The 26,237-nt window shown below is 44.0% G+C and overlaps 3 protein-coding genes across 5 annotated transcripts; all 3 read left to right on the top strand.

Moving 5' to 3' along the window:
- Positions 1-117: 117 nt before the first annotated feature.
- Positions 118-3,578, top strand: gpn2 (GPN-loop GTPase 2). Its single transcript, XM_074683757.1, has 6 exons — positions 118-197; positions 526-984; positions 1,075-1,231; positions 1,339-1,499; positions 2,886-3,016; positions 3,224-3,578. The coding sequence occupies exons 1-6, from the start codon at positions 174-176 to the stop codon at positions 3,294-3,296; spliced, it is 1,005 nt and encodes a 334-aa protein (XP_074539858.1). The 5' UTR covers positions 118-173; the 3' UTR covers positions 3,297-3,578.
- A 2,456-nt stretch (positions 3,579-6,034) lies between these two features.
- arid1aa (AT-rich interaction domain 1Aa) lies at positions 6,035-21,492 on the top strand. 3 transcript variants are annotated; one of them, XM_074682734.1, is made up of 20 exons: positions 6,035-7,286; positions 9,577-9,795; positions 9,889-10,497; positions 10,604-10,699; positions 11,437-11,677; positions 12,204-12,293; positions 12,380-12,550; positions 13,099-13,432; positions 13,573-13,718; positions 13,806-13,891; positions 14,002-14,211; positions 14,703-14,907; positions 15,045-15,198; positions 15,339-15,508; positions 15,603-15,777; positions 16,500-16,625; positions 16,901-16,997; positions 17,135-17,972; positions 18,084-18,214; positions 18,311-21,492. In XM_074682734.1, exons 1-20 carry the CDS (start codon positions 6,363-6,365, stop codon positions 20,201-20,203), a joined length of 6,915 nt encoding a protein of 2,304 aa, XP_074538835.1. In that variant the 5' UTR covers positions 6,035-6,362; the 3' UTR covers positions 20,204-21,492. The 3 variants fall into 3 exon arrangements, with proteins under 3 accessions (XP_074538835.1, XP_074538838.1, XP_074538837.1); XM_074682737.1 differs by having other exon boundaries at positions 15,345-15,508; XM_074682736.1 differs by having other exon boundaries at positions 13,573-13,715.
- Positions 21,493-23,246: 1,754 nt separating this feature from the next.
- On the top strand, positions 23,247-26,014 carry pigv (phosphatidylinositol glycan anchor biosynthesis, class V). Its single transcript, XM_074683676.1, has 3 exons — positions 23,247-23,608; positions 23,860-25,026; positions 25,117-26,014. The coding sequence occupies exons 1-3, from the start codon at positions 23,540-23,542 to the stop codon at positions 25,402-25,404; spliced, it is 1,524 nt and encodes a 507-aa protein (XP_074539777.1). The 5' UTR covers positions 23,247-23,539; the 3' UTR covers positions 25,405-26,014.
- Positions 26,015-26,237: the final 223 nt, after the last annotated feature.

The following is a 26,237-nucleotide window of genomic DNA, read 5'->3' on the forward strand; positions in this document are numbered from 1 at the left end:
TTGTTGTTGTTGTTTTCCACGGAAAACAGTTAATCACATGTACAGATGAATGTCCGCTCAAGGCTTCTGTACCAGATAGTCCGGTTTATCCCACTTTTATTTTGACAACTCGTTGACGTAACCCGGATGTACTTCACGCGAGCGCTAGAACGTTAGCTCCATCTGATGTACGCATGCAAACAAAACAGCTACAAACGGTAAATAAAAGTTAATGCTTACCAGATGCACTAAAATAGGTCCGTTTATGTTCAAGGAAATAATTGGAAACGTTTTTTATATTTTCATTTCGTCCAGGATAAATTTAATTTTGCTGTATTTCTTTTTACTTGTTTGCTTGAGTGCAGTTTGAGTGCTTTTACATTTGCGGCCACATACCAAGCTCATTTTGTTGATAGTTTAAGTTAGTTGGACTTAGCCTTCCTCTATTTGTCATTAAATCTTGCACTTACCGATTTGACCCTCTCAGGATGCAGCCTAGAATTTAGCCCTGAAAAAAACAACACATGTTGCTCATTTAACATCCAGATCTCATTCGTCCACTTGAGTCGCATTGGAACTGACACCATGTCCAGCCAGAAAGGAGTAAAGCACTCTCTGCGCTTCGGCCAGGTAGTCATTGGACCACCGGGTTCAGGGAAAACCACCTACTGTCAGGGAATGCAGGAGTTCCTGACTCACCTGGGGCGCAAGGTGGTTGTTGTAAACATGGACCCTGCCAACGAAGGACTTCCATACTCCTGTGGGGTTGATGTCTCAGAGCTGGTCACTCTGGATGATGTCATGGACGGCTTGAAGCTTGGGCCCAATGGGGGGCTCCTCTACTGTATGGAGTATGTTGAGGCAAATCTAGACTGGTTGGAAAAGAAGTTGGAACCACACAGTGACTGTTACTTTTTGTTTGACTGTCCTGGACAAGTGGAGCTGTACACACATCAGAGCTCGGTGAAGAATATTTTCTCTCAGCTCGGCAAGTGGAATTTCAGGGTGAGTTTCTGTTCACAGTGCAAAATTACGTTGTTTGATCTCCAGACTCCATCTGTGTAATGACTGTCCTTCCTTCTCTTTGTATTAAAGCTTACAGCTGTACACCTTGTGGACTCTCATTACTGTGCCGACCCAGCCAAGTTTATATCTGTGCTGTGCACATCCCTGTCCACAATGCTGCATGTGGAGCTCCCCCACGTCAACATCCTCTCCAAAATGGACTTGATCGAGCAGTATGGAAAACTGGGTAATAACAAGGCAGCAGGTTGCATTTCAACACATAAATGTTACTACCACACATCAAAATTTAAAGTTTAACAGTTTCTGGTTTGTCCTGTCTATATTCTTGCACAGCGTTCAACCTTGACTTCTACACAGAGGTAATGGACCTGACCTACCTGCTTGATCACTTGGCTGCAGACCCCTTTTTCAAGAAATTCCATCATCTAAATGAAAAACTGGCCGAGGTCATTCAAGACTACAGCCTTGTCTCTTTTGTTCCTCTCAATGTGCAGGTAATATTTTAACATTTCTTGTTACATATTTTGAATAAGTTCTTCTAAGTGATTCAACTTAACTTTTAAGATGATCTCGACAATATGATATAATTTTCTCACAGTGAAATCACTTGGGGTTTCTTTTCTTTGTTTGTTCCTAAAAAAGGGATGGCTGTTATTGACCTTTTCATCTTGGTAATACTGTTGGCTAGATTGTAGTGTTAAGGCCATTTAAAGCTATATACTTTGTCTGGATTTTTGCCCTATATTGGTTTATTTCTCTGAGTTAGAATTTGCAGAAGTTCATCCTGAATGCAACAAGAAAAACATGTTCTAAAATTTGACAGCTATACACCTGTTTTATCAGGTGCTCTCTAAAAGTTTGATTCCTCCTGTTGTGACTATTTTGTGAAGAAAAAGTAGAAAATCAGTGATTACTTTGAACACACAGCCTTTCTGTTTTAAAAAGCAGATTATTATGCTCTTACAGCCAAATGTCAAATCTGCTCCAACCTTAATTCAGAAGTCACAGAACTTCTAAAGCCTGACCATCTGTATCAAAAACTGTTCTGTTATAACCAGAGATGTGACCTTCAGGGCTCAGTGACTGTGTTGGGACAGGCTGAGAGTAGTACTTTTTTTTTTTTATTTCTTTGGACTTCTGCATGAAATGAAACAGACCAATTATTGATGGATTCTTACCTAATTGTTGTACCTGAAGTCTGCCTCATGTTATATTCATCAAGTAAATGGAGTAATAAGAACTCCCCTGTTGGGTTGGTGCAAACAGAATTTTCACACCCAGTCAAAGTGGCACGGACACATTTAACATATCTACCTTATATCAAAATGGCTCCTTTCCAGGAATTTCTTTCAGTCACTTACTGCACACTTCATCTCCTCAAAATGTAACTCATCAGTCTTTTTAACATTTGAAACTCAACACTGGATTGATTCTGTACTGATTGATTGAACTGTTAAAAGGGAGTGGGCTGTCTGTGCACTGTATTTGTCTCCTGACATTATTTCTTTATGGAGACTGATAAGATCCTGTGTGGGTATCCGGAGCCAAGAGTCTAGACCACTGTGCCATCATTTCTTATTGGACTAGGCATTTGTTAAAATGACAAGTTGATGTTTTCACCACTAAATAATTTAAATAAAACAAAAAAATCCTTCTTATCTACAAAATTAGTTGCTTAACTCAGAGCAGTAGGGGAAGTTTAGGCCACACTTTTATACTTATCTCAAAGTAATATTACTTCATATACAGCAGGGTGAGAAACACAGATTTCTTAAAAGGCTGATTATGAAGATTTCAATAAGACTACTTTTTTAGTAAATCATCAGGTATCTGAATTTCCACAAAGTACAAACCTGAATGTTTTTTTTTTCCGTTTCCAGGACAAAGAGAGCATGATTCAGGTCCTGCGAGCAGTGGACAAAGCTAATGGCTACTGCTTTGGAGACCTGGAGGAAAGGAATCTGCAGGCCATGATGTCAGCTGCTGTGGGGGCAGACTTCCAGTTCGACTCGTATCCTTACCTAGTCACTGTGGTGACTCACAGTGACTCATCTTGGTTTATAATCAAACCTTAAGTTGTACAGGAGATTGCAAAAAAAAAGGATAGAGAACTGTGCCATGTATAATGACTTTGTATTAGTTTTGGTAAAGTTAACCTGAGCTAAATGATGTATATTTTAAATACAGCTGCTTTTTGTCTTCCTTAACAGTACTTCAGTACTCTTGGGGTGCAGGAGCGGTATGTGAAAACTGGTGGAAAGACTGTGGAGGAGGAAATGATGGACCTGTGAATTGAAAAGCTCAAATAAAAGGACAGGGTGGTTGCCTTTTTAGCACCAGTACACAAGGGGAGTTTTGGCAACACCTTTTTCTCTTGGCCTCATTTCTGAGCATCTCTACAAAACCTGTGGAGAGATGGGAACTAAATTTGAGAGCTGTGGATGCTTCAAGGTTGAACCACACCCCATAAACATTCTGAGTTGTCAGTGGAAGAAATGACAACATATTATTCCTGACAGCTTTTTCTTCAGGTGACACCAATAAATAAATGTATTTCTTTTTTTGTCTTGAAATGTGTCCAATCATTTGATTGCTTGATGCACAAGTAAACAATCATATTTATTCTGAAACAACAGGCTGATTAAAGTTGAAGGTTATGTAGCAAAAAAACAACAGAGGACTTTCTTCCTGGGATGTACATATATCAAAGGCAGTAAGGTAATAGTGGACTAAAAGTATATATCCATTGGTATGTCTGGGACCATAGAGCATCAACAATCAGCAGTGCTTTAGAGATGCAAGAGAAGTTGAAGCAAGTGTGAAGCAGATTGGTAAATATTTCCAGGAAGATGTTATTCACCCTGTGTTTACATAGCATGTGTTAAAATCTTTCAAGGGATGGGTGGAATACCTTGGCTTTTACATTTGAATGTTTGTGATGGATGTGGGTGTCCTCAGATTATTCTGAATTCTATGAAACCAAATTATATGAAACATTTTCTATTTTATATCGTGGAATTTGGTCACAAGAAAGACTGGATAAATAGGGGCTTGGTTGAACCTTTTTTCTAAGTGACAAATATTTTATAAAATTCACCATGTGCACAATTTCGTAAAAGCCAAGATCCAAGACCTTACAGAGATACAAGGAGTTGATATGGCTTATATTAAGAGGAAGCCCGTGTAGTTTTAGTGGATGTGTTGTCCAGCAGGTGGCACAAAGGTTTGCAAATCCTCTTCCCGGATCAAGTAAAGTCTGCTCCATCTTTTCCCCACAGCTAGAGCAGAAAAATTAAGTCAGGCGGGGAGAGGAAGCTACATTAAATCTGTTTCTGCACAACTGGCCCTGTGTCTGGTCTCTGCGATGGAAGAGCCTTTCAGTCTTTTCTGAAAACAACTAAAACTCCATGAACTTAAATGAGATTACTTTTCAATAATTACTCCAATTGTACTGTTCCCATATTATGGTTTCTGGCTTAACCCTTATGTTTATAATTCACTATCTACCATTAAAAAACAAAGTCTAGACGTCCTCATGCACACAAGCAATCACGAGGATTCGTGTGAGCGCACGCACGTCTCGTGCATCGCTGTAGTCAGACTAAAATAAAGCGTGATCCACTTCACGAGCTCGCGCTGATGTGGGAAATCACATTAACCCTGTGTGGTATGATGTGGCTGTGAAATGATATGCGAACTGCTTGTTTGCCTGCAGAGCTCCATCTGCCCTGCGTGCATTAGGGGGGTGTGTCAGGCAGAATGTTAAGTTCTGTTCCTATGTTTGTACATGTGATCAAGTATGCCTTCTCACTGGTACTTCCTGTCTTTTTTCGCTTCAAGCCCACAGTTATTGTGTGCGCGCGTGTATGTTCGCGCACGCGAAAGCATGTGAAGGAGAGCGCGCGATAGACAGTTTCCGTGTGTGTGTGTGTGTGTGTGTGTGTGTGTGTGTGTGTGTGTGTGTGTGTGTGTGTGTGTGTGTGTGTGTGTGTGTGTGTGAGAGAGAGAGAGAGAGAGAGAGAGGAGAGTATGGAAAGGAACCGAAAGATAATCTCGTCCCATTTTCACCCTTAAACTGTTTTTCCTAAACCCATCGAGCAATTGGATGCCTTGATTATCTATCATGTATCTACATTATATTCTTTCAAAACCAAAATCTCCATCAACACAACGCAGGCACACCCTGTGCGTTTAGTGGTTGCCAAAAATGTCTGCTTCATTTGATTGGGGATGGAGAAAGGGGGGACAATGTTCCATTTTTCTAATTGTTATGAGACTTTGAAACTGTTCATGCATCCTCTGTCTGGTAGATAAGGCCTGGGCTGCGCTTTTCCCCTCTTCTGTACGGCGTAGTTCAATGTTAGCAGGCTGGAAGGGAGAGAGAGCTGAGTCTGTGCGCACCCATCCCCCCACACTCAGCAGAGGAGTGTTTCTGCTGGAGTGAGAGACAGACAGAGGAGAGGAGAGGGGGTGGTAGAGGAGAGCGGAGCATAGCAGGCAGGGGAGGGAATAAGAGGGAATGTGCATTGGTAGTCTCGTTTGCTGCAAGGCTTCCTCCTTCTGCTCTGGAAAAACCGGTGTGTGTTGCCTTTGCGTGCCTGAATACCACTCAGAAACAATGGTAGCAAAAGCACCAGTAACTACAGGATCAGTTTATGATAGAACAACATTCAGCTATAACCACACTGCCTTCTCTTTTTTCGTCCAAGTTAAAGCAACATTGGTTCGTGTGGCAAACTGGCATAAATAAATCATTTAAATGAAAATACATTTCGATATTTTTCTGTTCAACTTTTATAAACTTGCTACCATGGGATCCGCATACACGTGTGAAACATTGTGTAACTAACGATTTTGTCCCACCATTAATCTCAATGGGTATTATACATGTATGCAGATCTTTGGATTGTTCATTATAAGTTAATAAACCAGAAAACAAATCAACCTATGAAAGAGAAAAAACAGTGTCAAAATGCAAGACAAAAAAAGTCCACTCCACAAAGGAGTGGATCCGGTCCGTGATTTGCAGCCATCCGTGCGGCTCAGTAAAATGGCTGTATGTAGCGGAGCCTCGTGTTGGTTGGGCTCGCTCCCTACCTCTACCCGGGCTCAGTAACACAACTCCCACAACAATTTCTGTCGCTTTTTAACGCATTGTATGGAGCCTCCATCATATCTCTAACCCATTTACGGAACCGGAACCCGGGGGATGGCGGCCGGATTCGGTCCGGTATAGGGGGTGGGAATGAATCGACACAAGGATAAATGGTTATAAACAATTATTTATATTCAATGCTAGCTTTTGATTGTGACTGACTCGCCGAGAGAGGGAGAGAGAGGTGGTGGGGGGGTATATCATGGCCGCTCAGGTCGCCAGCGCCGCCACTCTTAACACTAGCCCGCCTTCCGAACTCAAGAAGCCGGATCGAGAACCCAAGGAGGATTCGGTACCGGGGGAGAAGCAGTCAGACAAAAAGCAGCAGGGCTTGGACAGCGGATCGCCGGGCCGGGGGGATCTGCAGGACGGGGCCGACGGTGGAAATGCAGGGGGAGGAGGGGAACCTGAGATGAAGAACGGGAATGGGAACCCGCCCAGGGCTAACAATAATAACCAGAATGACTCTGTTGGACCGGAGGGAAATAACCATCCCAGTTTGGTGCATCACCACGGACCCGCTTTTCCTCCACCTTCGTACGGATACAGTCAGCACTACGGTCGGGCCCCTTTTCATCAACATGGCGGACAACAAAGCCCTGGCATGGCAGCTGCTGCGGGTCCGGTCGTGCAGTCGAGCAATATGATGGACCCGTATCAACCTAATTCGCACGAGCATGGCTTTTCGAACCACCAGTTTAACAATTACAACCCTTTCCCGAACAGGACTCCGTATCCCGGCCAGGCTTACGCCATGAACTCCCCTCGCAGCACCCAGGCGCCGACAGCTGGGGGGCAGCCAGCTAACGTTAAGCAGCAGCAGCCACCAGCGGGAGGACCCACGGCGATGGCTGGATCTTACAATAACCAGAGATATAACATTGGAAACCCCCAACCAACTTCCACACCGACACTTAACAAGCTCCTAACCTCTCCTAGCTCAACACGGGCTTATCCAAACTACCCGTCCGGCGACTACAGCAGCCCAGAAGGAGCTAGTAAGGGACCAGCAGACATGGGCAGCAGCGGTCTGTATGGAGGGAGCAACCCGGGCTGGCAACAAAGAAGCCATCTCCCGTCACCTATGAGCCCGGGAAGTGCCGGGCAGCCACTAGCTAGAACCCAGGTAACATTTTATAAAGAAGGAACATGATGTTAGCTTTAGCACGTCTCCTTCCCACCTCCTATCTAGTTCACAACGTAGCAGGCCAGCCATTGTCTGATACTAGTTCGCAAAGACTCTAAAATGGCTGCCTCTCGTGTGTTTTTTTCTTTACACCAAAACGTTTGTGTTTATTTTTTAAAGGTACATCTGCGGGTATGTTGTTGTGAAAGAGTGCCGCTTGAACTAGATACAAGTTGTTGAAACGATGTAGGGACGTTCAGAGAGACAAGAAGGCCCGACTTTGAAAAGGGGCGAAAACACACCGAGCTGCAACGGCTAATTTTTTTTCCTCATGCAGCTCCCCTTTTCATGTGAAACATTGTAATTAGCCGTGTATTCTGTTCAAAATACATTAATCGTATGCAGGTGTAGTAACAAAAAGTGTTTTCACATATAGGTTTAAGTTTTTTGTACACCAAGAATTGTGTCGTTTCTTATTCGTCAAGCTGTATGTTTTGAGGCTACTTCAGAAAGAATGTGTTGCACGATGAGTCGGTCCCTCACGGCCAGTTAAAAAGCTCGCCGAGGTCTAGTTCAGATTACTTTCAAGTCCTGTAATGTGTTAGGAATTGGTGTAAATTTGATACGTCCACTTATTGTTAAAAGAGTAAGGCCTGCGATGAAAAGCTGCTGTGCTGTATATGCGTGCTGCCTGTAAACAGTCAGCTCAGCCTTATATCAGAGTGACTGCAGCCTGCAGATTGCAGTTTGCACTGGGATTTGAATTGTGGAGGTAAAATCCTGCTGTCAAAGCCAGGAGATAGTTGGTCTTTGGTTGACATGCGAGCTGAAATCTGATTGGCTCCTCATCCGCAGCTCATGGCCATTTATAATTACATGTGATGCGAGGCAACAGTTGCTGATAAGAACACACTGCACCAAGTCATCATAGGGTCACCAGAGGTATCACTACTTTACTACCTCTCTCTGCTCCACTTTTACCTAAACCAAAACATGTAGTTTTAATTACCTGGACAATATGTGTTTTTGTATTTAATGAAATCTTTATAAGATAAGAACCCTTGTATATATATACATGCCATTTCATGCTTGTTCTGTACTGTGGGCTGAGAATGATTCACTGGCAACATTATACATCAGACAACAATATTACCTCATTGAAAAAGAAGTTTTGAAATACTGCTTGGACAAAAAGATTCTGGAGGTATACATGCCATCCAAAATGCCATCCAAGATGTTCTCAAGATAAGGAAGTAGAACAGTGATAGCCACCGTTGTCTTAGTTAAAGCTAAATCATGTCTCCCAGTTGTGAAAAGCAAATTTTGACTGGGGCCTGAGAGGATGTGTGCGTGTGTTGCTGCTGTGTCTGGCATGCCACACAAGTTTGACTGTGTGACTGCAAAGAATTTCCCCCCAATCCTCCCCCCAAGCCAATCAGAAGGCAGTCCACCATCTCTCACCAGCCAAGGGAGTTTCCTCTCTGTCTTATGCAGATTAGCCATGTGCTGCTCTTATTTCACTTCATTATCTTGGATCTGCAAAATGTCATGTGCGGCATTTTGCATATTATTTGTAGAGGGCTGTTGTTAAGCCAAGGAGGCTCTTCTTGGCAAAGTGCACACGGGGGAATTCACTTGTACTTCCAATCTGATGTTGTTCTGTTGAAATTATCATAAATTCCAAGACTTTTTAGTTCCTGATAGTCATGTCTGAGTTGAGGGAATAGTTGGATCACTAGTATGAGGCAGTTAGCTCCTTGAGTATACCTTAGAAAGAATAACGACTACTGGGCTATAGACAGACTATGCTCTTGTGCATTTTTTACCCTCTCTGGCTGTTGTGAAAGTACTTCCTTCATTTCTGATGTCATTCATCCAGAGCCAAACTGCCTTCTCCCGGGGAAAAAAACTACTTGGACCAGGCTCAAAACAGGAGCACAGCTGGGATATGTTTAAGATTGGGCAGGCTGCCCTCCATTTGAAAGTAGATATATATAGCTCTGTTGACTTCCGAAACCATGGCAAAGTGAGGTGAAAAATTTAGAGTAATGACCGTGGGAAATTAAGTGATATAGGTACATTTTTCTCTCAGTCATTAGTTTGTTTTTACAATTTTAATCACATTAGCTTTACACACATCATCCAATATTATCTTGACTTCGAGGAAAACAGTTATTGCATGATCAGGTTGCATAATATTGGGAAGGACTCTGTTTAAGCTGCCCCACTTGCCTCTTAAAGTTCTCTTATGCTGGGAGTGTTTTATGTACTGTGTTTTTTCCAAATCCAGCCGCCTGGTTCCATGGATCCAATGGGGAAAATTAGAGGTCAACCGTATGGAGCAGGGAGTCCATACAGTCAGCAGTCCCAGCAGGGGCCTCCATCAGGTCCACAACAGGGGCCAGGATATCCTGGACAGGGCTACGGCTCTCCAGGTCCACAGCGATATCCTGTGGGAATGCAAGGACGCACACCTGGAAGCATGGGTGGCATGTCGTATGGTCCTCAGGTCAGTCCGTATTACTTGTAGTCTTCATTGTATTTGTCATCTGTATTTAATTTTCTTCACTTATTTGTGATGTCTTGTGTCTTTCTGTTTTAGATGGGGTCATATGGACAGCAGGGACCAGGGGGTTATGGCCCCCAAGGCCAAGCCCCGTATTATGGGCAGTCAGGCCAGGCCCCTCACCAGAGCCAGCAGCAAACCCCCTATAGCCAGGCTCCACCAGGCCAACCGGCTGGCCAGACACCTTACCCAGGGCAGCCCCATCCTCCGCCAAACTCTGCCCAACACCCCCAGGGAGGACCACCCTATCAGCAGACCCACATGCCCCCGCAATCCCAGGGGCCACTGCCAGGCCAACCGCAAGGCCCCCCACACTCTCAACCATCTTATCCCCAAACCTCAGCCCCACAGTCTGCTCAGTCCCTCTACGCCCAGCAGCAGGGTCCTCCCAGCCAGGCCCAGCAGCAGCAGCAGCCAAGTTCCCAGGATGCCCCTGGATCACAGGGCCAGTCCAACTACCCAGGATCCACACAGGGGCCTCAACAACCCCCCTCGCAGCAGCAGCAGGCACAGTCTCAGCCTCCACAGCCACCAGGACACAGCCAACATCCGCAGGGCCAACCTGCGGCTTACTCCCAGAACCCGCAGCAGCAGCAGCAAGCACAACAGTCACCTTATCAGCGCTTTCCTCCTCCACCTCAGCAGGTACAACCCTCTGACGTGTACAGAATCACCACATGTGAATATTTGTGTGCATTTGGTTAAAAGCACATTTCATCATTACTCCGGCATGTGTTCTCATATCTTTCAGGAGGTTTCCCAGGACTCATTTCAGTCCAACCCCCCTTCATCTACTCAGCCTAAATCTGTCCCAGAAGACAGCCAAGGCCGCCCCTCCAGCCTTCCGGTCAGTTCTGCTTGTTGTATCACTGCTTGAATAGAAAAGTCCTTATTTTACACCTGCTTTTGCTTTTCAACATCATGTGACTTTGGAAATCATTTACAGTAAAACTTCTAAAATTTATGTCAAAACAATGCTCCCTTCTTTGAAAATTTCCCTACGATGACATTTACTAGGATTCTGAATGTCTTTTTTATGCTGCATGCCTATATGTGACTGCTGTGCATTCATTCCCTTGATGATTTTTGCGTGCGTGCAGCTGCATGTTAATGTTTCTTGTCCAGAGACAGCTGTTTGACTCCTGCTTGCGGAAATGTGCTATGTAAATGGATCAGTCTGAAATAAATACAAGAGAGTTTGTTTGTGTACTGAAATCACATGGCAGGGCTGCTGCTACATGCTGACTCAGCTCGCATCCTACAAACCTCGGTAACCATGACAACCTCTGGCACTAATGCGCACTCATTTTTTTTTCTTTGAAGAAGATAAATAAGGACAAAGGCCTCTGGGTCTGTGGGTGTGTGTATCTGTGTGTGCGTAGTTTTTCAATGTGTGCCACACGTATCTAAACAACAGAGATGAAATGTGGAAGCCAGCGTGGGAAACAAACATAAAAATACTGTGATAACACAAATGCTAGGGATCAATCTCTGATAAACTTAAAAAGGTGTTTTTCTCCTTCTTCTTTTTTTTAGTTTTGGATGTTTACTGAACTGCTTTTTTTCCCCTGCATGTGTTTTCAGGACCTGTCGGGCTCCATTGATGACCTGCCTACAGGTACGGAGGGTGCCCTGAGTCCTGGTGTGAGCACATCAGGTGTGTCGAGCAGCCAGGGTGAGCAGAGTAACCAGGCCCAGTCACCCTTCTCTCCTCACACGTCTCCCCACCTGCCAGGCATCCGAGGACCTTCACCCTCCCCAGCTGGCTCCCCTGCCAGCGCCAGCACACCCCGCACAGGACCGCTGTCACCTGCCAACATGCCAGGTGGGCTTACCTCTCACACAGTCACATGAAAGTGTTGAGCTGTTACAAAAACTTGAATTTTGAGATTAAAAATATTAAGGTTGGTCTTGGATGCAATAGAAGATTAGCTTTCTTCATTTCCCTTTGAAGTAGCATTCAACTTTATTCTTCATACTTTTCTTCTCTCTTCTGCTTCTTCTCCATTTCCTTTTTCTGTATTAGTATATTGTATTGCTACTTTATTGTAACAAATCTTTTCAGCTTTCATCACCTCTCACCTTTCATCTTTTCCATTTAAGTTCCGTGAGATGTGTGCTTTCTTTCGTTTTGGGGTAGCATTAAGTATTGAAATATGGTAAAGATGTTCTGAATGCATTTGGAGACATTTGGGATTTGTTTGACAACATTTAACATAAACCACGTCTTTTTTCAACTTGTGCAGTGCTTTTTTAAATATGAGTGTAAAAAAAGTGGAACTCTGTAATTGCTGAGTTGTTCGGTCTGTTTTCTGGACTCATACTTACTCTATTTGAATTTTGTTGTTTAGGGACTCAGATGCCACCCAGACCTTCAAGTGTGCAGTCGGATGGTAGTCTACACCCTGCGATGAGCCAGTCCCCCATGGCTCAGGACAGAGGTACGCTGCAGTCTGTACTTGTAGACAGCGTAAGTTTTCTCTGAAATATCAGTTGAGCATGATTTTCTTTTTCTATCCTTTCTCAGGGTTCATGCAGAGAAACCCTCAGATGCCCCCCTATGGTTCCCCTCAGTCAGCATCTGCACTATCTCCACGCCAGTCCTCAGGGGGGCAGATGCATCCTGGGATGGGTCCATATCAGCAGAGCAACTCCATGGGTGGCTATGGACAACAGGGAGGACAATATGGCCCCCAAGGTTTGTTTTTGAACCCTTTTCTGTTTGGGTTTCACTTTAAAAAGAGCTTTACAAAGATTTGGAGAAAAGGGGTCCTTGTTGTTACAGTTTAGAAACTTATGTGTCGTTTTTTTTTAAGTCTTCCTTTCAATGTGTACATTTGTGAATTTTCATAACCTACATCCCAGTAGACAAACACATGGAGTATATCTCCCTGCCTCATAGGAATAGCATGCTATGGTTGGTCCCTCCCTCTGACTCTTGCAGCTATTTATAGATGTGAAGCAGAGAGTCAGCTGACGTAGCAGAGCCTCCTGTCAGTAGAGCTGAGGCTGTGACGAAGGCTTGTTGCTCAGGGTGCATAGCTTTCTCTGCTAGCACACAGTGGGGAAAAAGTCAGCCTCACATAACTCTGTTACAGCTCAGAAACAGTCCTTTCTTTCAGTCTACTTTTATGTTGAACAAAGAGAAACCTCTTGGCATTTCAGCATTTTTTTTCAGACGGTTATACGGCAACACTCAAGCTACCACTTCACCTCATTATATTTTTGTTACAATGTCACCCTTAGGTTACCCCCGGCAACCTGGCTATGGCAACATGCCCAATGCTAACTACCCTGGGCCAGGAATGGGTCCTATAAACCCCATGGCAGGACAGGGAGGGGGTCAGCCGTATGCTGGCATGCCACCAGGAAGGATGCCTCCTAATCAAATGGGAGCACGTCCCTATGGCCCCAACATGGGCCCTAATATGGGCCCCAACATGGGTCCAAACATGCCCCCTAACATGGGTAACATGCCACCTCAGGTGGGCTCAGGAATGTGTCCTCCTCCAGGCATGAACAGGAAGCCCCAGGACCCTGCAGCCATGCAGCACCCTGCCGCCAACTCCATGCACAACAGGTTGGTCGATGAGTAATCCTCTCCTGCTTTTTTCTCTTTACCTCACTGAAGACTTTCTTTTTGGCTTTGCTATTGCACCTAAACATGACATAAACATAGTTACTACTGCACATGCTCACACCTCATTTTTTTGCATGTAGGATGCCAGGTTACCCCAACATGTCTCCTGGCATGATGGGCTCCGGCCCACCCTATGGTCCTCCAATGAACAACATGCCTGGAATGATAAATACCCAAGGTGGATCCCCGTATCCAATGGGGCCAAATATGGCCAATAACTCAGGTGGTGAGTTTCACTGAGTTTATGTCCCTACTTCATGAGATTTTAATATTGTTTAGAAAACTTTACACTTTAACCGCATCTTTTTTGTAGGTATGGCCCCCAGTCCAGAGGTGAACAATAAGATTAACAACAAAGTTGATGGGGCTCAAACACCCAAGCCGGAGACTAAATCAAAGGTGAACTGTCTACTGTAACAACAGTGTATTCTTCAAAGCAAAGATTTTGTGCATCTGCAGAGTTTCAACTATGGTTTCAAATATGCTTCTCTGTCTTTGGTGCCAAACAGAAGTCCAACTCTTCCACCACAACCAATGAGAAGATAACCCGTCTATATGAGTTGGGACCAGAGCCAGACAGGAAGATGTGGGTGGACCGATATCTGGCCTTCATTGAAGAGAAAGCCATGGCTATGACCAACCTGCCTGCTGTAGGGCGGAAACCTCTTGACCTCTTCCGACTTTATATCTCTGTAAAAGAGATTGGAGGCATGGCACAGGTGATTTATTTTATTCATTTATATACAATGAACAGAAAACAGACATCTGATGGGAGTAGCATATTGTTTATAGTTCCAAAATGATGAGTAAACTGGGTTTGGCATTGAACACTTAAAGTGACACTGTCACATTTATCAGTGACATAGCCATAAGACACAAGTGCAGGTCTGTTGCTGTATTAACATTTGGTAGCTCTCTCAGAGGTGTTGACGTCGGTCGTAGATTTCAAGTTATGCTGTGGCAAATTGTAGGATCGTGCATCCTTAAGAGAAAAACCTGCAGATGGAAATTTTACAACTGCCACTTGACGCTGTTCCGGTGGATCTGCAGCTTTGTAATCTCTCTATCTGTTTGCTGAAAGGCTGAGGAGTAATCTAGTTTTAACACAAGCTTTAAGATATATGGCATTTGCTGACTTCATGGAAAATATTTCTTGCTCCTTTCTGAAGTAACCCTGTCAAATGCATCTTTTTTTTTTTTTCTCCACCAGGTGAGTAAGACGAAGAAGTGGCGTGATCTGGCCACTTCTCTCAACGTGGGTACATCCAGCAGTGCTGCCAGTTCTTTAAAGAAACAGTACATCCAGTGTCTGTATGCCTTTGAGTGCAAAATTGAGCGTGGTGAGGACCCTCCTCCTGAGATTTTCACTGACAACAAAAAGAACCAAGCTGCTAAGGTCCAGCCTCCTTCTCCAGGTATGAGCCACACTCAGGACATCTTTTCTTAACTCAGTAACCCCCATCTGCGCTCCAAATCACTAAATTTAAAGACTTAGCCTGCTGTGTTGAAGTGTCTTTAATTTTTATACTTCTTGTTCCTTTTCCACTTTTAGCATCACTTTGTTCGACAGCTGGGTCAGGCTCTCTGCAGGGTCCTCAAACTCCCCAATCCACCAGCAGCTCAATGGCTGAAGGAGGAGACCTGAAGCCTCCAACCCCCGCCTCCACCCCTCACACCCAGATGCCCCCAATGCCACCTGGCCCCAGGTGACACTTTGCATTCTTATGATGCTGTTTTTGGATATGAACTTCTTAAATGTAGTCCACCTAAAAAAGCTAAATTATTTCTTCTTTCACTCCCCTGCTGTCTCTTCTTTTCACCCCCACCTCTCCTTGATTCTCTGTAGAAGCAGTGTTAACCTGCAGGACCCCTTCTCTGAAGGAAGTGACCCTGCGTTTCCACGGAAGAACATGACACCAAACTCAGCTTATCAGCCAGGCATGAACACACCAGATATGCAGGGTCGGATGGGTGCGTATGAACCCAACAAGGACCCATTTGGTAACATGCGAAAAGGTGGGCTTGTCAGAAGGATCAATTAAATTGCTATAGTGCTCTCTAAACAACCTGTAAGTTCTAATGAGCCGAAATTTAATATTTATATTTCCAGTTGGCGAGCAGTTTCTTCCAGCTAACCAGGGCCCTAACAGCGGGATGGGTGACCATCAACAGCAGCAGCAGCAACAGCAGCAGCCTCCTTTCAACAGGGGGGCGCCAGGGGCCATGGGCACAATGCCAGTGGGGCCTAGACAGCAGTATCCTTATGGACCAGGCTATGACAGGAGGTAAGCATCACTGGATAAAAGCCCACTGTAAGGTGACAAGATAATGCTGATTATGGTCAGCAGGTAAGGAGAAGTTGAGTACTATGGATTTTAGAGCTGCTTTTATATGTATTTGATTAGAAATTATAAAAGCACAAGAATTTTCCAAAGATTTGCCAGTTTTTGGCCACTTAAGTATGATTTGAGTTGAAAATACAGAGCTAGTCCTGCTCCTAATGTATGAAAAAGGACAGCATTGATTGTAATCTTAAAACAAACACATCAATGGGCGCTGGGGCAGTTTTCATGTTGATACAATTTCTCTATCCATTCTGAAAGTTAAATCTGCATTGAATAGAACAAAATACTCAGGGATGAGACTTAAAAACTAACATCAAAGTGATCTGTACAAGGAACACTTGATTGCTGCCACTAAGAAAATAAACTGGAAATATATGTTTCTATATTAACCTTTGACCTACTCTAGAGAACCAAACTATTTGGATTTTCATTCATTGCTGTGAATGGGAGCTTTTTTTCTGTAGACAGTGGAGCCAACAGCAACAAAAGACCAAAAAATGTGATGGTTGGTTATTCTTAAAAAAGTGAAACAAGAATTTCATATCCAGTTTTATGATTGCAACGTTTCCCCATCTGTTTGAATATTTAATGAGCCATAGCATTATATCTTGAACAATTTATCATTTTGTGCTTCATATAATGCGTTGTGGTCAATTCTACAGATCAGAGCAAGGAATGGGCCCAGAGGGCAACATGGGCTCTGGTGCTCCTCAGCCAAACCCTATGATGCCTGCCAACGCCGACACGGGGATGTATTCACCAAATCGCTTCCCACCACAGCAGCCACGGTCAGTTCATATGATACTGTTAAAATTTCAAAGCCACTGTCCACAGCAACAGATCCATGTACTTTATTTATAAATTTCATGTGTTAAATAGAATTTGTGTTTTTAGCTAAGTTACATGGGTTAAATTGTAAATTATATCAGTGAATTGAGATATAATGTAAATTTCATTTTCACTGTAAACCAAACAAATCAAGCATTATTGATTCATATGACTTTACATGTGTAAGAGATGGATTTTGTTCTCACAGTCAAACTGACAGGCATTATTTTTGCAGGCATGATTCCTATGGTAATCAGTATCCTGGACAGGGAACGCCCCCTACTGGCTCCTACCCAAATCAGCAGCCTGGAATGTACCCGCAACAACAACAGGTCAGTGCTCCATCCTCACTGTGTCACAATTATCAACTCTAATGGGTCAAGTCATCAAAATTTCCAAAAATGCCATCCAACACTTCTACTAAAATATTTAAAGTAATGTTATCTCTCTGTGATATCCTTCTGTGCAGAGTTACAAGCGCCCCGTGGAAGGGGGTTATCCTCCATCAAAACGTCATGAGGCTGAGTACAGCGGGCCTTTCCATGGTGGTCAACAACCACCTCAGCAGCAGCAGGGAGGAACCTCTGCTCCGTCTCCTGGACAGCAGGAGTCATACAATCAGTACAGCAGCAGTGGGCCTTTCCCTGGCTCTGATCGCCGCCCGCCTGGCCCAGGCAATCAGTTCCCTTTCCCCTTTGGTCGTGATCGAATGCAGGGAGCAGCAGGGCCAAATGCTCAGACCAACATGCCTCCTCAGATGATGCAGTCGGGGCCAGAGGGTCCTCAGGGAGCTATGTGGCAGGGACCGCGTGATATGAACTATCAGAACTACCCAAGCCGGCAGGGTGGTCCTAGTGGCCCACCCCAGGGACCGGGTTACCCTGGTATGAACCGCTCGGAAGAGATGATGTCATCAGAGCAGCGCATGAATCACGATGGCCAGTGGGGGGGACAAGTGGGCCCACGGCAGCCCCCTTATGGTCCAGGAGGTCCTGGTCAGCCGATGCCTCGCTCAGTACAGTCCAACTACCAGTCCCCTCAGGGCGTGCAGAACCACATTCCACAAGTGTCCAGCCCTGCTTCCATGCCCCGCCCCATGGAGAGCAGGACGTCACCCAGTAAATCTCCCTACATGCATGGAGTCATGAAGATGCAGAAAGCTGGCCCTCCGGTGCCTGCGTCTCACATAGTGCCCCCTCCAGTGCAGTCGCCTTTAGTAAGACGAGACATGCCTTTCCCCCCAGGATCCATAGAAGCCAGCCATCCTGTCCTGAAACCACGACGGAGACTCACCGTCAAAGATATTGGTATGTCCCCCCTGAGATGGGATGTTGACCTTTACCATCAACAACAATGCCTTTACATGTTTTAATGTTACTTAGAGAGCACCTGGTTCAAATCTTGTCTTAACTTTTCAGGAACTCCAGAGGCTTGGCGAGTCATGATGTCATTAAAGTCTGGTTTATTGGCTGAGAGCACGTGGGCCTTAGACACCATCAACATTCTCCTCTATGATGACAGCAGTATTTCCACCTTTGATCTCAACACGGTGAGACTTGACATTTGGCCCACAGTAAAGATGACACGTTACATTTTGCATATCGATCATGTCTAATGCTTTTCTAAATTTGTATTTCTTCCTTAGTTGCCGGGCTTTCTTGAGTTGGTAGTTGAGTATTTCAGACGCTGCCTCATCGAGATCTTTGGCATTCTGCGCGAGTATGAGGTGGGAGATCCTGGTCAGAGGACCCTACTTGATCCGGATGCCCTCAAACGAGACTGGGAGAACATGGAGGAAGAGGAACCATCGACTCAGGACATGGAACAAGAGGAGGAGGAAGAAGAGGAAGAAGATGATGAAGAGGAGGGGGAAAGAGAAACGGTGGAGCCTGTCTTTGTTAAGGAGGAGGGAGAGCAGAGTTCCGAGTCTGGGGGTCATGATGAGAAGACCGAAAATGAGGAGAGGAAGACCAAGAGTTCTTCATCGGATCAGACAAGCTCATCGCAGTCCTTAGCCGATCATGAGAGACCCAGACAGGCCAGCAAGTTTGACAAGTTTCCCCTGAAGGTGGTACGAAAGAAAGACCCCTCTGTGGCAGGTCAGTCTAATAACTACGGTAAAGTCCAAGAGTTCGATAGTGGGCTGCTTCACTGGAGTGCAGGAGGGGGAGACTCAACAGAACACATCCAGACTCACTTTGAACCCTGCAGAGAGTTCTTGGAACCACGAGAACGACTACCTGTGCCTCCTGCTCTGCTGAGGCGAAGACTCCCAGAAGATGAGATACAAATAAATTGTTTGCTAGCAGAGGAAGAGAAAAGTAAGCCTCAGGATGAAGAGGAAAGGCCAAATGAGACACCCTCAACCCAGAGATCAGAAGAGTCAGTGAAGGCCGGCTCCTCAGTTGGCAGGGAAGAGGAGGGTAAAACAGATTCGGAGCAAAAGACAGTAGAGAAGGGTGCAAAAAGCCACCAGGAGAATAACAAACCCATCTATCCCTCCAGCAGTATTTTAACACAGAAGGCAAAGCTGACCGGCACCATCCTGGAGGACGAGCCTCACAGTAAAGACGAGGGGCCGCTCGTTGCTCTGGCTAACTGGCAGGATTCCTTAGCTCGACGCTGCATTTGTGTCTCAAACATCGTCCGCAGCCTCTCCTTCGTGCCGGGCAATGATCACGAAATGTCTAAGCACCCGGGGCTCCTACTACTGCTCGGACGCTTGATCCTGCTTCACCACCGGCACCCAGAGCGCAAACAGGCACCGCTTACCTACGAGAAGGACGAGGATTCAGACGAGGGAGTGGGCCAGAGGGACGAGTGGTGGTGGGACTGCTTGGGCCTCCTGAGGGAGAATACACTGGTAACTTTGGCAAACATCTCAGGCCAACTGGACCTCTCCCTCTACCCTGAAAGCATCTGCCTCCCTCTGCTGGATGGTCTTCTCCACTGGGCGGTCTGCCCCTCTGCAGAGGCTCAGGACCCTTTCCCCACCCTGGGCCCACACAGTGCTTTATCCCCTCAAAGACTGGTCCTAGAGACACTAAGCAAACTAAGCATCCAAGATAACAATGTGGACCTCATCCTGGCCACTCCACCTTTCCGGAGGTTGGAGAAACTGTACGGGAACTTGGTGCGGCTAATAGGAGACAGGAAGGTGGCTGTCTGCAGGGAGATGGCTGTGGTCCTCCTGGCAAATCTGGCACAGGGTGATACCATGGCAGCACGAGCAATCGCTGTACAAAAAGGTAGTGTAGGCAATTTGCTGGGTTTCCTTGAGGATAGCCTGGCCGCCACACAGCTTCAGCAGAGCCAGAGCTCTCTGCTACACCTGCAGGGGATGCACTTCGAGCCCACTAGCCCGGACATGATGCGGCGAGCTGCCCGGGCTCTGCACGCCTTAGCCAAGGTGGAGGAGAACCACTCAGAGTTCACACTACACGAGTCCCGCCTCCTCGACCTTTCGGTGTCCCCCTTAATGAACTCACTGGTTTCTCATGTTATCTGTGATGTACTCTTTTTGGTCGGCCAGTCATGACAGCTGTAGGGAGCAGTGGCTCCACTTTTTTGGAGAGGGGGTTTATCTTTGAATCCCCTCTTCTCTGGAAACTTGGCTTGTGTGTGTAACTGGGCAAGAAAGTTCAAGTGACTATCTTTAATTTATGAAAATCCCTCAAATTCCAATCTATGAGCTCTTCTCCGGCTGTCCTCGCTGGAGGGGGGTAATCACAGAGCTGTGGTGGATTACAAACCAGAGAGATGCCCACGGAGTGACACTACCCACAACATGAATGCCAACTGGACGACACGGAGCAGAGCCCTACGGTCAGGAGACTGTTCTGCACTTGGGGGGAAAAGTACTTTTTAATAAAGATAATTAAATGAATAAATAAATAAATAGCTGAAAAACAAAAACTGTAACCAAAGTTGCTGTCTCGTTTACAGTGAGTTTGGGAGACGCAGTGTGCCCCAGCTCTCCCCTCGGGGGGCACAATGAGTCTGTAACTGGTTGACTTTAAGAGGTGAAGCAGACTGATAAAGTGGCCTACTGGTTCTAGTTGCTGTAGTTGGATTCTCACCAGTCAGCCCGACAGTACACAAAGTGCTGTCAATAGACACCTTCACCGGGGAGGCCTGTGCAGTGTGCAGTAGATTGTAGGACATTTTCTGTACCCTACTGCTCTTGAGTGTAAGCATTCTGTCACACACACGTTTCACACAGAAGCAGAAGAAGCAGCTCTTCTAGAGTCTTGAGGTCATTTTAGTTTGGTGTTAAACAGAAAATGGCTTTCTTCCCCAAAGTATCAAGAACCTACAACACCCTTACCTCCTCTTATCCCTTGATTGTATGAATACCCTGAAAAGAAATCACCTCTTAGGACTGGTTTTCAACTGCAAATACAGCTTTGCTGTGGTGTATATATAATGTTGTACATTACACTTCCTTTTCTGTGTCTGTCTCTGTCTGTGTCTCTATTCTCACACTTATTATTGGTGGGGGATCGAGGCTGACATGTGAGTTTGGTCTGTGACCTCCAGTCCCTGCTGATTAGACCCACTCTTCTGGTCTCTCCACAGCTCTGTAGTGCGGCAGACACGGCTCAAACCTGTTATCTCCTGGTACAACAAAAATAAACTAGATGAAGTACACATTTGACAATTTTTCTTCAGTCATGGATTCTGCATATTTGTATTTCAGACTATGTAGCTAAGACAACATGTAAATTCCTCCCTTTCCCTTTTTTGGCTCAATGAATATCATTTATTCAGTATGAAATCTTTATACTATATGTTCCACGTGGTAAGAATAAATGTACATTAAATCTTCGTAAGCTGTTTGATGTTGTTCTTCTGAAATGATGTCCTTGAAGAATTAATCCTGTGCAACTTCCCCTCAGGGCTCAAACTTGTAAAAAAAAAAATCAGTCATCCAGTTGATGACATGAAATTTACTGTTTGCGCTAGATTTTTTGTTATTTCTTTGTATCAAACAGTGTTTAGAAACAGTCAGCTGCTTCTCTAACTGAAGCTGCATAACTCATAAAGCTTGAAGGGAGAGACCTTGATATAGTTTATTTAGCATAAAACTGTATATTGCATACTTATTCCTTCACAATAGTTTTACACTAAATCTGTAGCACCAAAATAAATTACAATCCTAAATGAGCATGAAACTGCACTCAAGATTCTTCTCATAAAACGTAAAAGCAATCCTCACTGTTTTTAAAATCTACGGGCATTACAGAGTGAGTTTCTGAACTGAAACTCAGGCCAGATGTCAAGATTTACTCAGACTAATGCAACAATATATATTTATTAATATGTTTTACTGATAATAAGCAACTTATTGTTTTTTCCATAGGCTCTAATGAATCATTCCTCTAGATGAAAAGTTTGTTCTATAGTTGATAATGGGGAACATTTTCTGGTGGAAAAAAGTCACTTGCAGGCTAGGCCAAAACATGCAATTCTGCATCTAAGGTAAGTTAGGCCTATTCCTTCATCTTTTTTTTTTCAATCTGAACTTCTGAGTGGTAAATGCAAAGAATTTATTTACGAAAAGCTGTGATTGACCTAGTGGAAAACGGTAAATGATAAGCATGTCTGTATTGTACGGAAGCGTATTGCATTCACTTGAAGAAAAAAAAACAGGTTTTTCAGAGTAATTTATTCTTCGGTTTGTTTTTCGTGGTAGTTAATTTTGTTTTTCTGATTAATATTTTTTTTTATTGGTTTGTTATTGTTATGATTACTAGAAAGTTTAGGATAAGGCATATATGTGCCGAACAGGATCTCTGATTCGTGAGGGATACTGGAGCCACCACACATCCACGGGAGTTGTCTGCAGGTTGGAGGTTCTCCCGGGATTTCAAAGTAGCTCGACACTTCAGGAAAAAAAAAAAAAAAACTCCTAAAAACAGGAAAAAAGTAATCTGAAAACAGAAAAAAAAATTACTCAGAAAAACAGAAATAATTATAACAAAAAAACAAACCAATAAAAAAAATATTAATCAAAAAACAAAATTAATTACCACAAAAATTACTCATAAAAACAAATAATTATAACAAAAAAACAGACCAAAATAATAATAACAAAAAACAAACCAATAAAAAATATTAATCAGAAAAACAAAATTGATCACCACATACAACAAACCGATGAATAAATTACTCTGAAAAACCTGAGTTGTTTTTTTTTCTTCAAGTGAATGCAATACGCTTCCGTATTATTGGCACAACTTTCTCGAAAAATTGTGGACTGAACCACATGTACTATTTAAAAAAATCATAAAGCAGAAGGGAGCTCCGCCTGCTGGGGAAAAACCCGTGGACTGTATAAACCAAACCGTTCACATTTCGACATGCGACCACATTTTCGTCTAAGTATTATTCAAGCAGCATTTGTTGGGCATACCTTATACAGCTTAGAGCATTAATATGCTCATCTTCTCTTTAGGTGAAATATTTTATGTATTTATTTATTCAGGGTAAAAAAAAAAGAAAATAAAAATCAGTCGACGGTGTAGGCCTCTTCGATTTTATTTTGAAAGTCGTTTTACTGAAAACCCGGAAGTGAAAATTCTATTCGAAACAAGTCAGGCTGCGGCAGGGTGAGGATGTGAGGACAAAGATTGCACCTGCACGAAAACAAAACGTTCCCTCGGGAAAATGATAATATTTTAAAAACAGAGTTTAGGATTTTTTTTTTTTAATATGTCCAACCAGTTGGAATGCTGAACTCTAAGAATCTCTAGAGGCGAACACAGATCTCTGCCTGTGTTTGACAGACTGAGTCCAGCGGTGAGTGTCTCGCAGCAGTGACAATGCTCAGGCCTGTCGAAACCGGCTTGTCCAGCTCTTTGCCATCACATCAATGACTATGGATGTCAAAGCAGTTCTGGAGTTTGCCACTGTCACCAGGGGTCTTTCTCTCATTTTACAGGTAGGTTTCAGGAAATATGGATGTATTGAACCAAATAAATTAATACTGTAGCGTCCCCAGCGTTTAAATCTGTTCATTAACCTTTTCCTTCTTATGCTCGGTCCCTGTAGCATTTTTGTTTGTACCTAGTTGCTGGGAATTTGAGCTCAGTGGAAAACATGCTGCATGATTAACTGGATCATAGTGATTGAGCTAGTAACCAATAATGTCAGATCAACTGTTTATACCTGTCATTGTGATGTTCTCCTCAGGCTGTATTGAATGCAGCAATTCCTGACCATGAAGCTGATGCATTCAGGCCTCCCCGGATGGAGGAGTCTCTCTACCTGGACTCCACAGTGGAGTGGTTGCTTGGCGGCCTCTCTCACTGGGATGCTGAGCATTTCCTCTTCATCGCTGAGAGAGGATATCTCTACGAACACAACTTTGCTTTCTTCCCCCTCTTCCCTGTTGTCCTTCGAGGCCTGGCTGAGACGCTTCTGTGGCCCTTGAGCAGCTGGCTGAGTGTGCGGGGGCGTTTACTGGTGGCTGTGGCTGTGGGTAATAGTGCCCTCTTCCTGCTGAGCGTGGTTGCCCTTCATGCACTGAGCAGAATCGTTCTTCAGGACAGGCGTCTTGCTCTGCTCTCCAGCCTTCTCTACTGCATCACACCAGCCAATGTGTTCATGACTGCTGGATACTCAGAGAGCCTGTTTGCTGCGCTCACATTCGGCGGTCTGTTTCTTCTAGAGAAAGGATTCACCCTTCGAGCCTGCCTGGCCCTCAGCATAGCCACGGCAGCACGATCCAACGGACTTGTAAACATAGGATTTTTATTGTATCTTCCTTCACTTCATGCTATCTCCCAGATACGTGTGTATCGAACAACGACAAAAGGTCACAGCAAAGTCTTCCACTACATCTGGGTTGTCATCCGCTATCTGCTCACCTCTCTCCTGGGAACTGCAATAATTGCCATTCCTTTCTGCGCTTTCCAGTATTACGGGTACAGGACGTTTTGCACGCCATCCGTCTCTTTGGAACAGATTCCCCCCTCTCTTTTGTCTCTTGCAGAGCGAAAGGGATACAGGGTTCCAGATGAAAACGGTCCACCACCCCTCTGGTGCATGCGACCCCTTCCTCTACTCTACTCTCACATCCAGGATGTGTACTGGGATGTGGGCTTTCTCCGGTACTTTGAGCTGAGGCAGATACCAAACTTCATCCTGGCTCTGCCTATGGCTAACCTTGGCATTCTGGCAGCTTATGCATACTTTCAAGCAAATCCAGAACTGTGTCTGAGGCTGGGACTTTGGGACACAAGTGCAAATAAAGGACTCGACAAGCCAACACCAGGAATGTTCAATCCTAGAGTGTTTGTGTATGTTGTTCACTCAACAGTGCTGCTTGTGTTTGGAACGTTATGCATGCATGTGCAGGTAAGTTGATTATTTTATTAACAATAAATCAAAAAAACATTCTGTGTTAATGTAAGGAAAGCATATGTTTTTTTTAATCTACATTTCTAGGTTCTGACCAGATTTATGGCGTCCTCGTCTCCAGTGCCCTTCTGGATCAGCGCTCATCTGCTCCTCCTCAACGAACCTCTTCTCCATCGAAGACACACATCAAACCCAAATGTGCAGATACATACACACTCCAGAAATAGCTGTCATCACAAACCTCAAAACCCTATCATTGCTCTGCTGCCACACTTTACAACCTGTTCTCCTACCACGCAAAGCATCCTGGGATATTTCCTCTCTTACTGGTTACTGGGCCTTGCTTTGCATTGTAACTTCCTACCATGGACATAAGACTCAGCACTGACTCTGGGCTTTTAATGCAATACGTATACCGAGGTAAGACTGGGCAGTGTACTATTTCTTTTAAGGATATATGGTTTTATAGATCAACCATTTTCCCTTTTAGTTTCCAGTAATAGTTACTAGTATTTTTTTATACCACTGCAAAAAATATCAGGAAAAAAACAGCATTCATAAATGCAGAAATTTATCATCAGTTATTGTTAAGAAATAAAACATCTGAGTCCAATACTTATGTTACAAGCAGACAGAAATGTCACTATGAAATATGGTATAGTGTCTAGTCTTGCATAGAGTTTATTGATTCGACTAGTTTCTTTAATGCCACTTTAGTCATCCAATAGAAAACATAGTTAACTTGCACATTTGTTTGCATATGTTTGCAATTGTCTTAAAACAAAATCAAATGTACAGTCTATATAAGAACTTCACTGAAAACTGTTGAGCTGTAAATCTTGAGGGAAATATGGTTGTACTTGAAGAAAACTGTACTGTGAGAAAATATATTTTTTGTTTCTCCCTGAAGCATTACTTTTCTATTCGGTTTAATATTGCATTGCATGTTTTGAAAAGTCAAGTCAGAATTTTTTGGGGACTTGTCAGTATGAACTGAAAAAAAGAATGAATAAACATTTTGTTGCTGTTAAATGATCCTCAGTTTAGTTTTCATTTCATGTCAAGTGATCCACTTTTTTGAGGCCCTGTGTAAACTTTAAAATTGATAGTGAAAAAAGACTCCCTTTACATATTTGCTTGTTTAAAATCTACATTTAAAAATAATATTTTTGGTGCAAAACTTTGGTATTTCCAAATGTTATTTTCTC

Source organism: Halichoeres trimaculatus, unplaced genomic scaffold (assembly GCF_033239565.1).
Source record: "Halichoeres trimaculatus isolate MK-OKI-2021-1 unplaced genomic scaffold, fHalTri1.1 fHalTri1_scaffold_12, whole genome shotgun sequence".
NCBI lineage: Eukaryota > Metazoa > Chordata > Actinopteri > Labriformes > Labridae > Halichoeres > Halichoeres trimaculatus.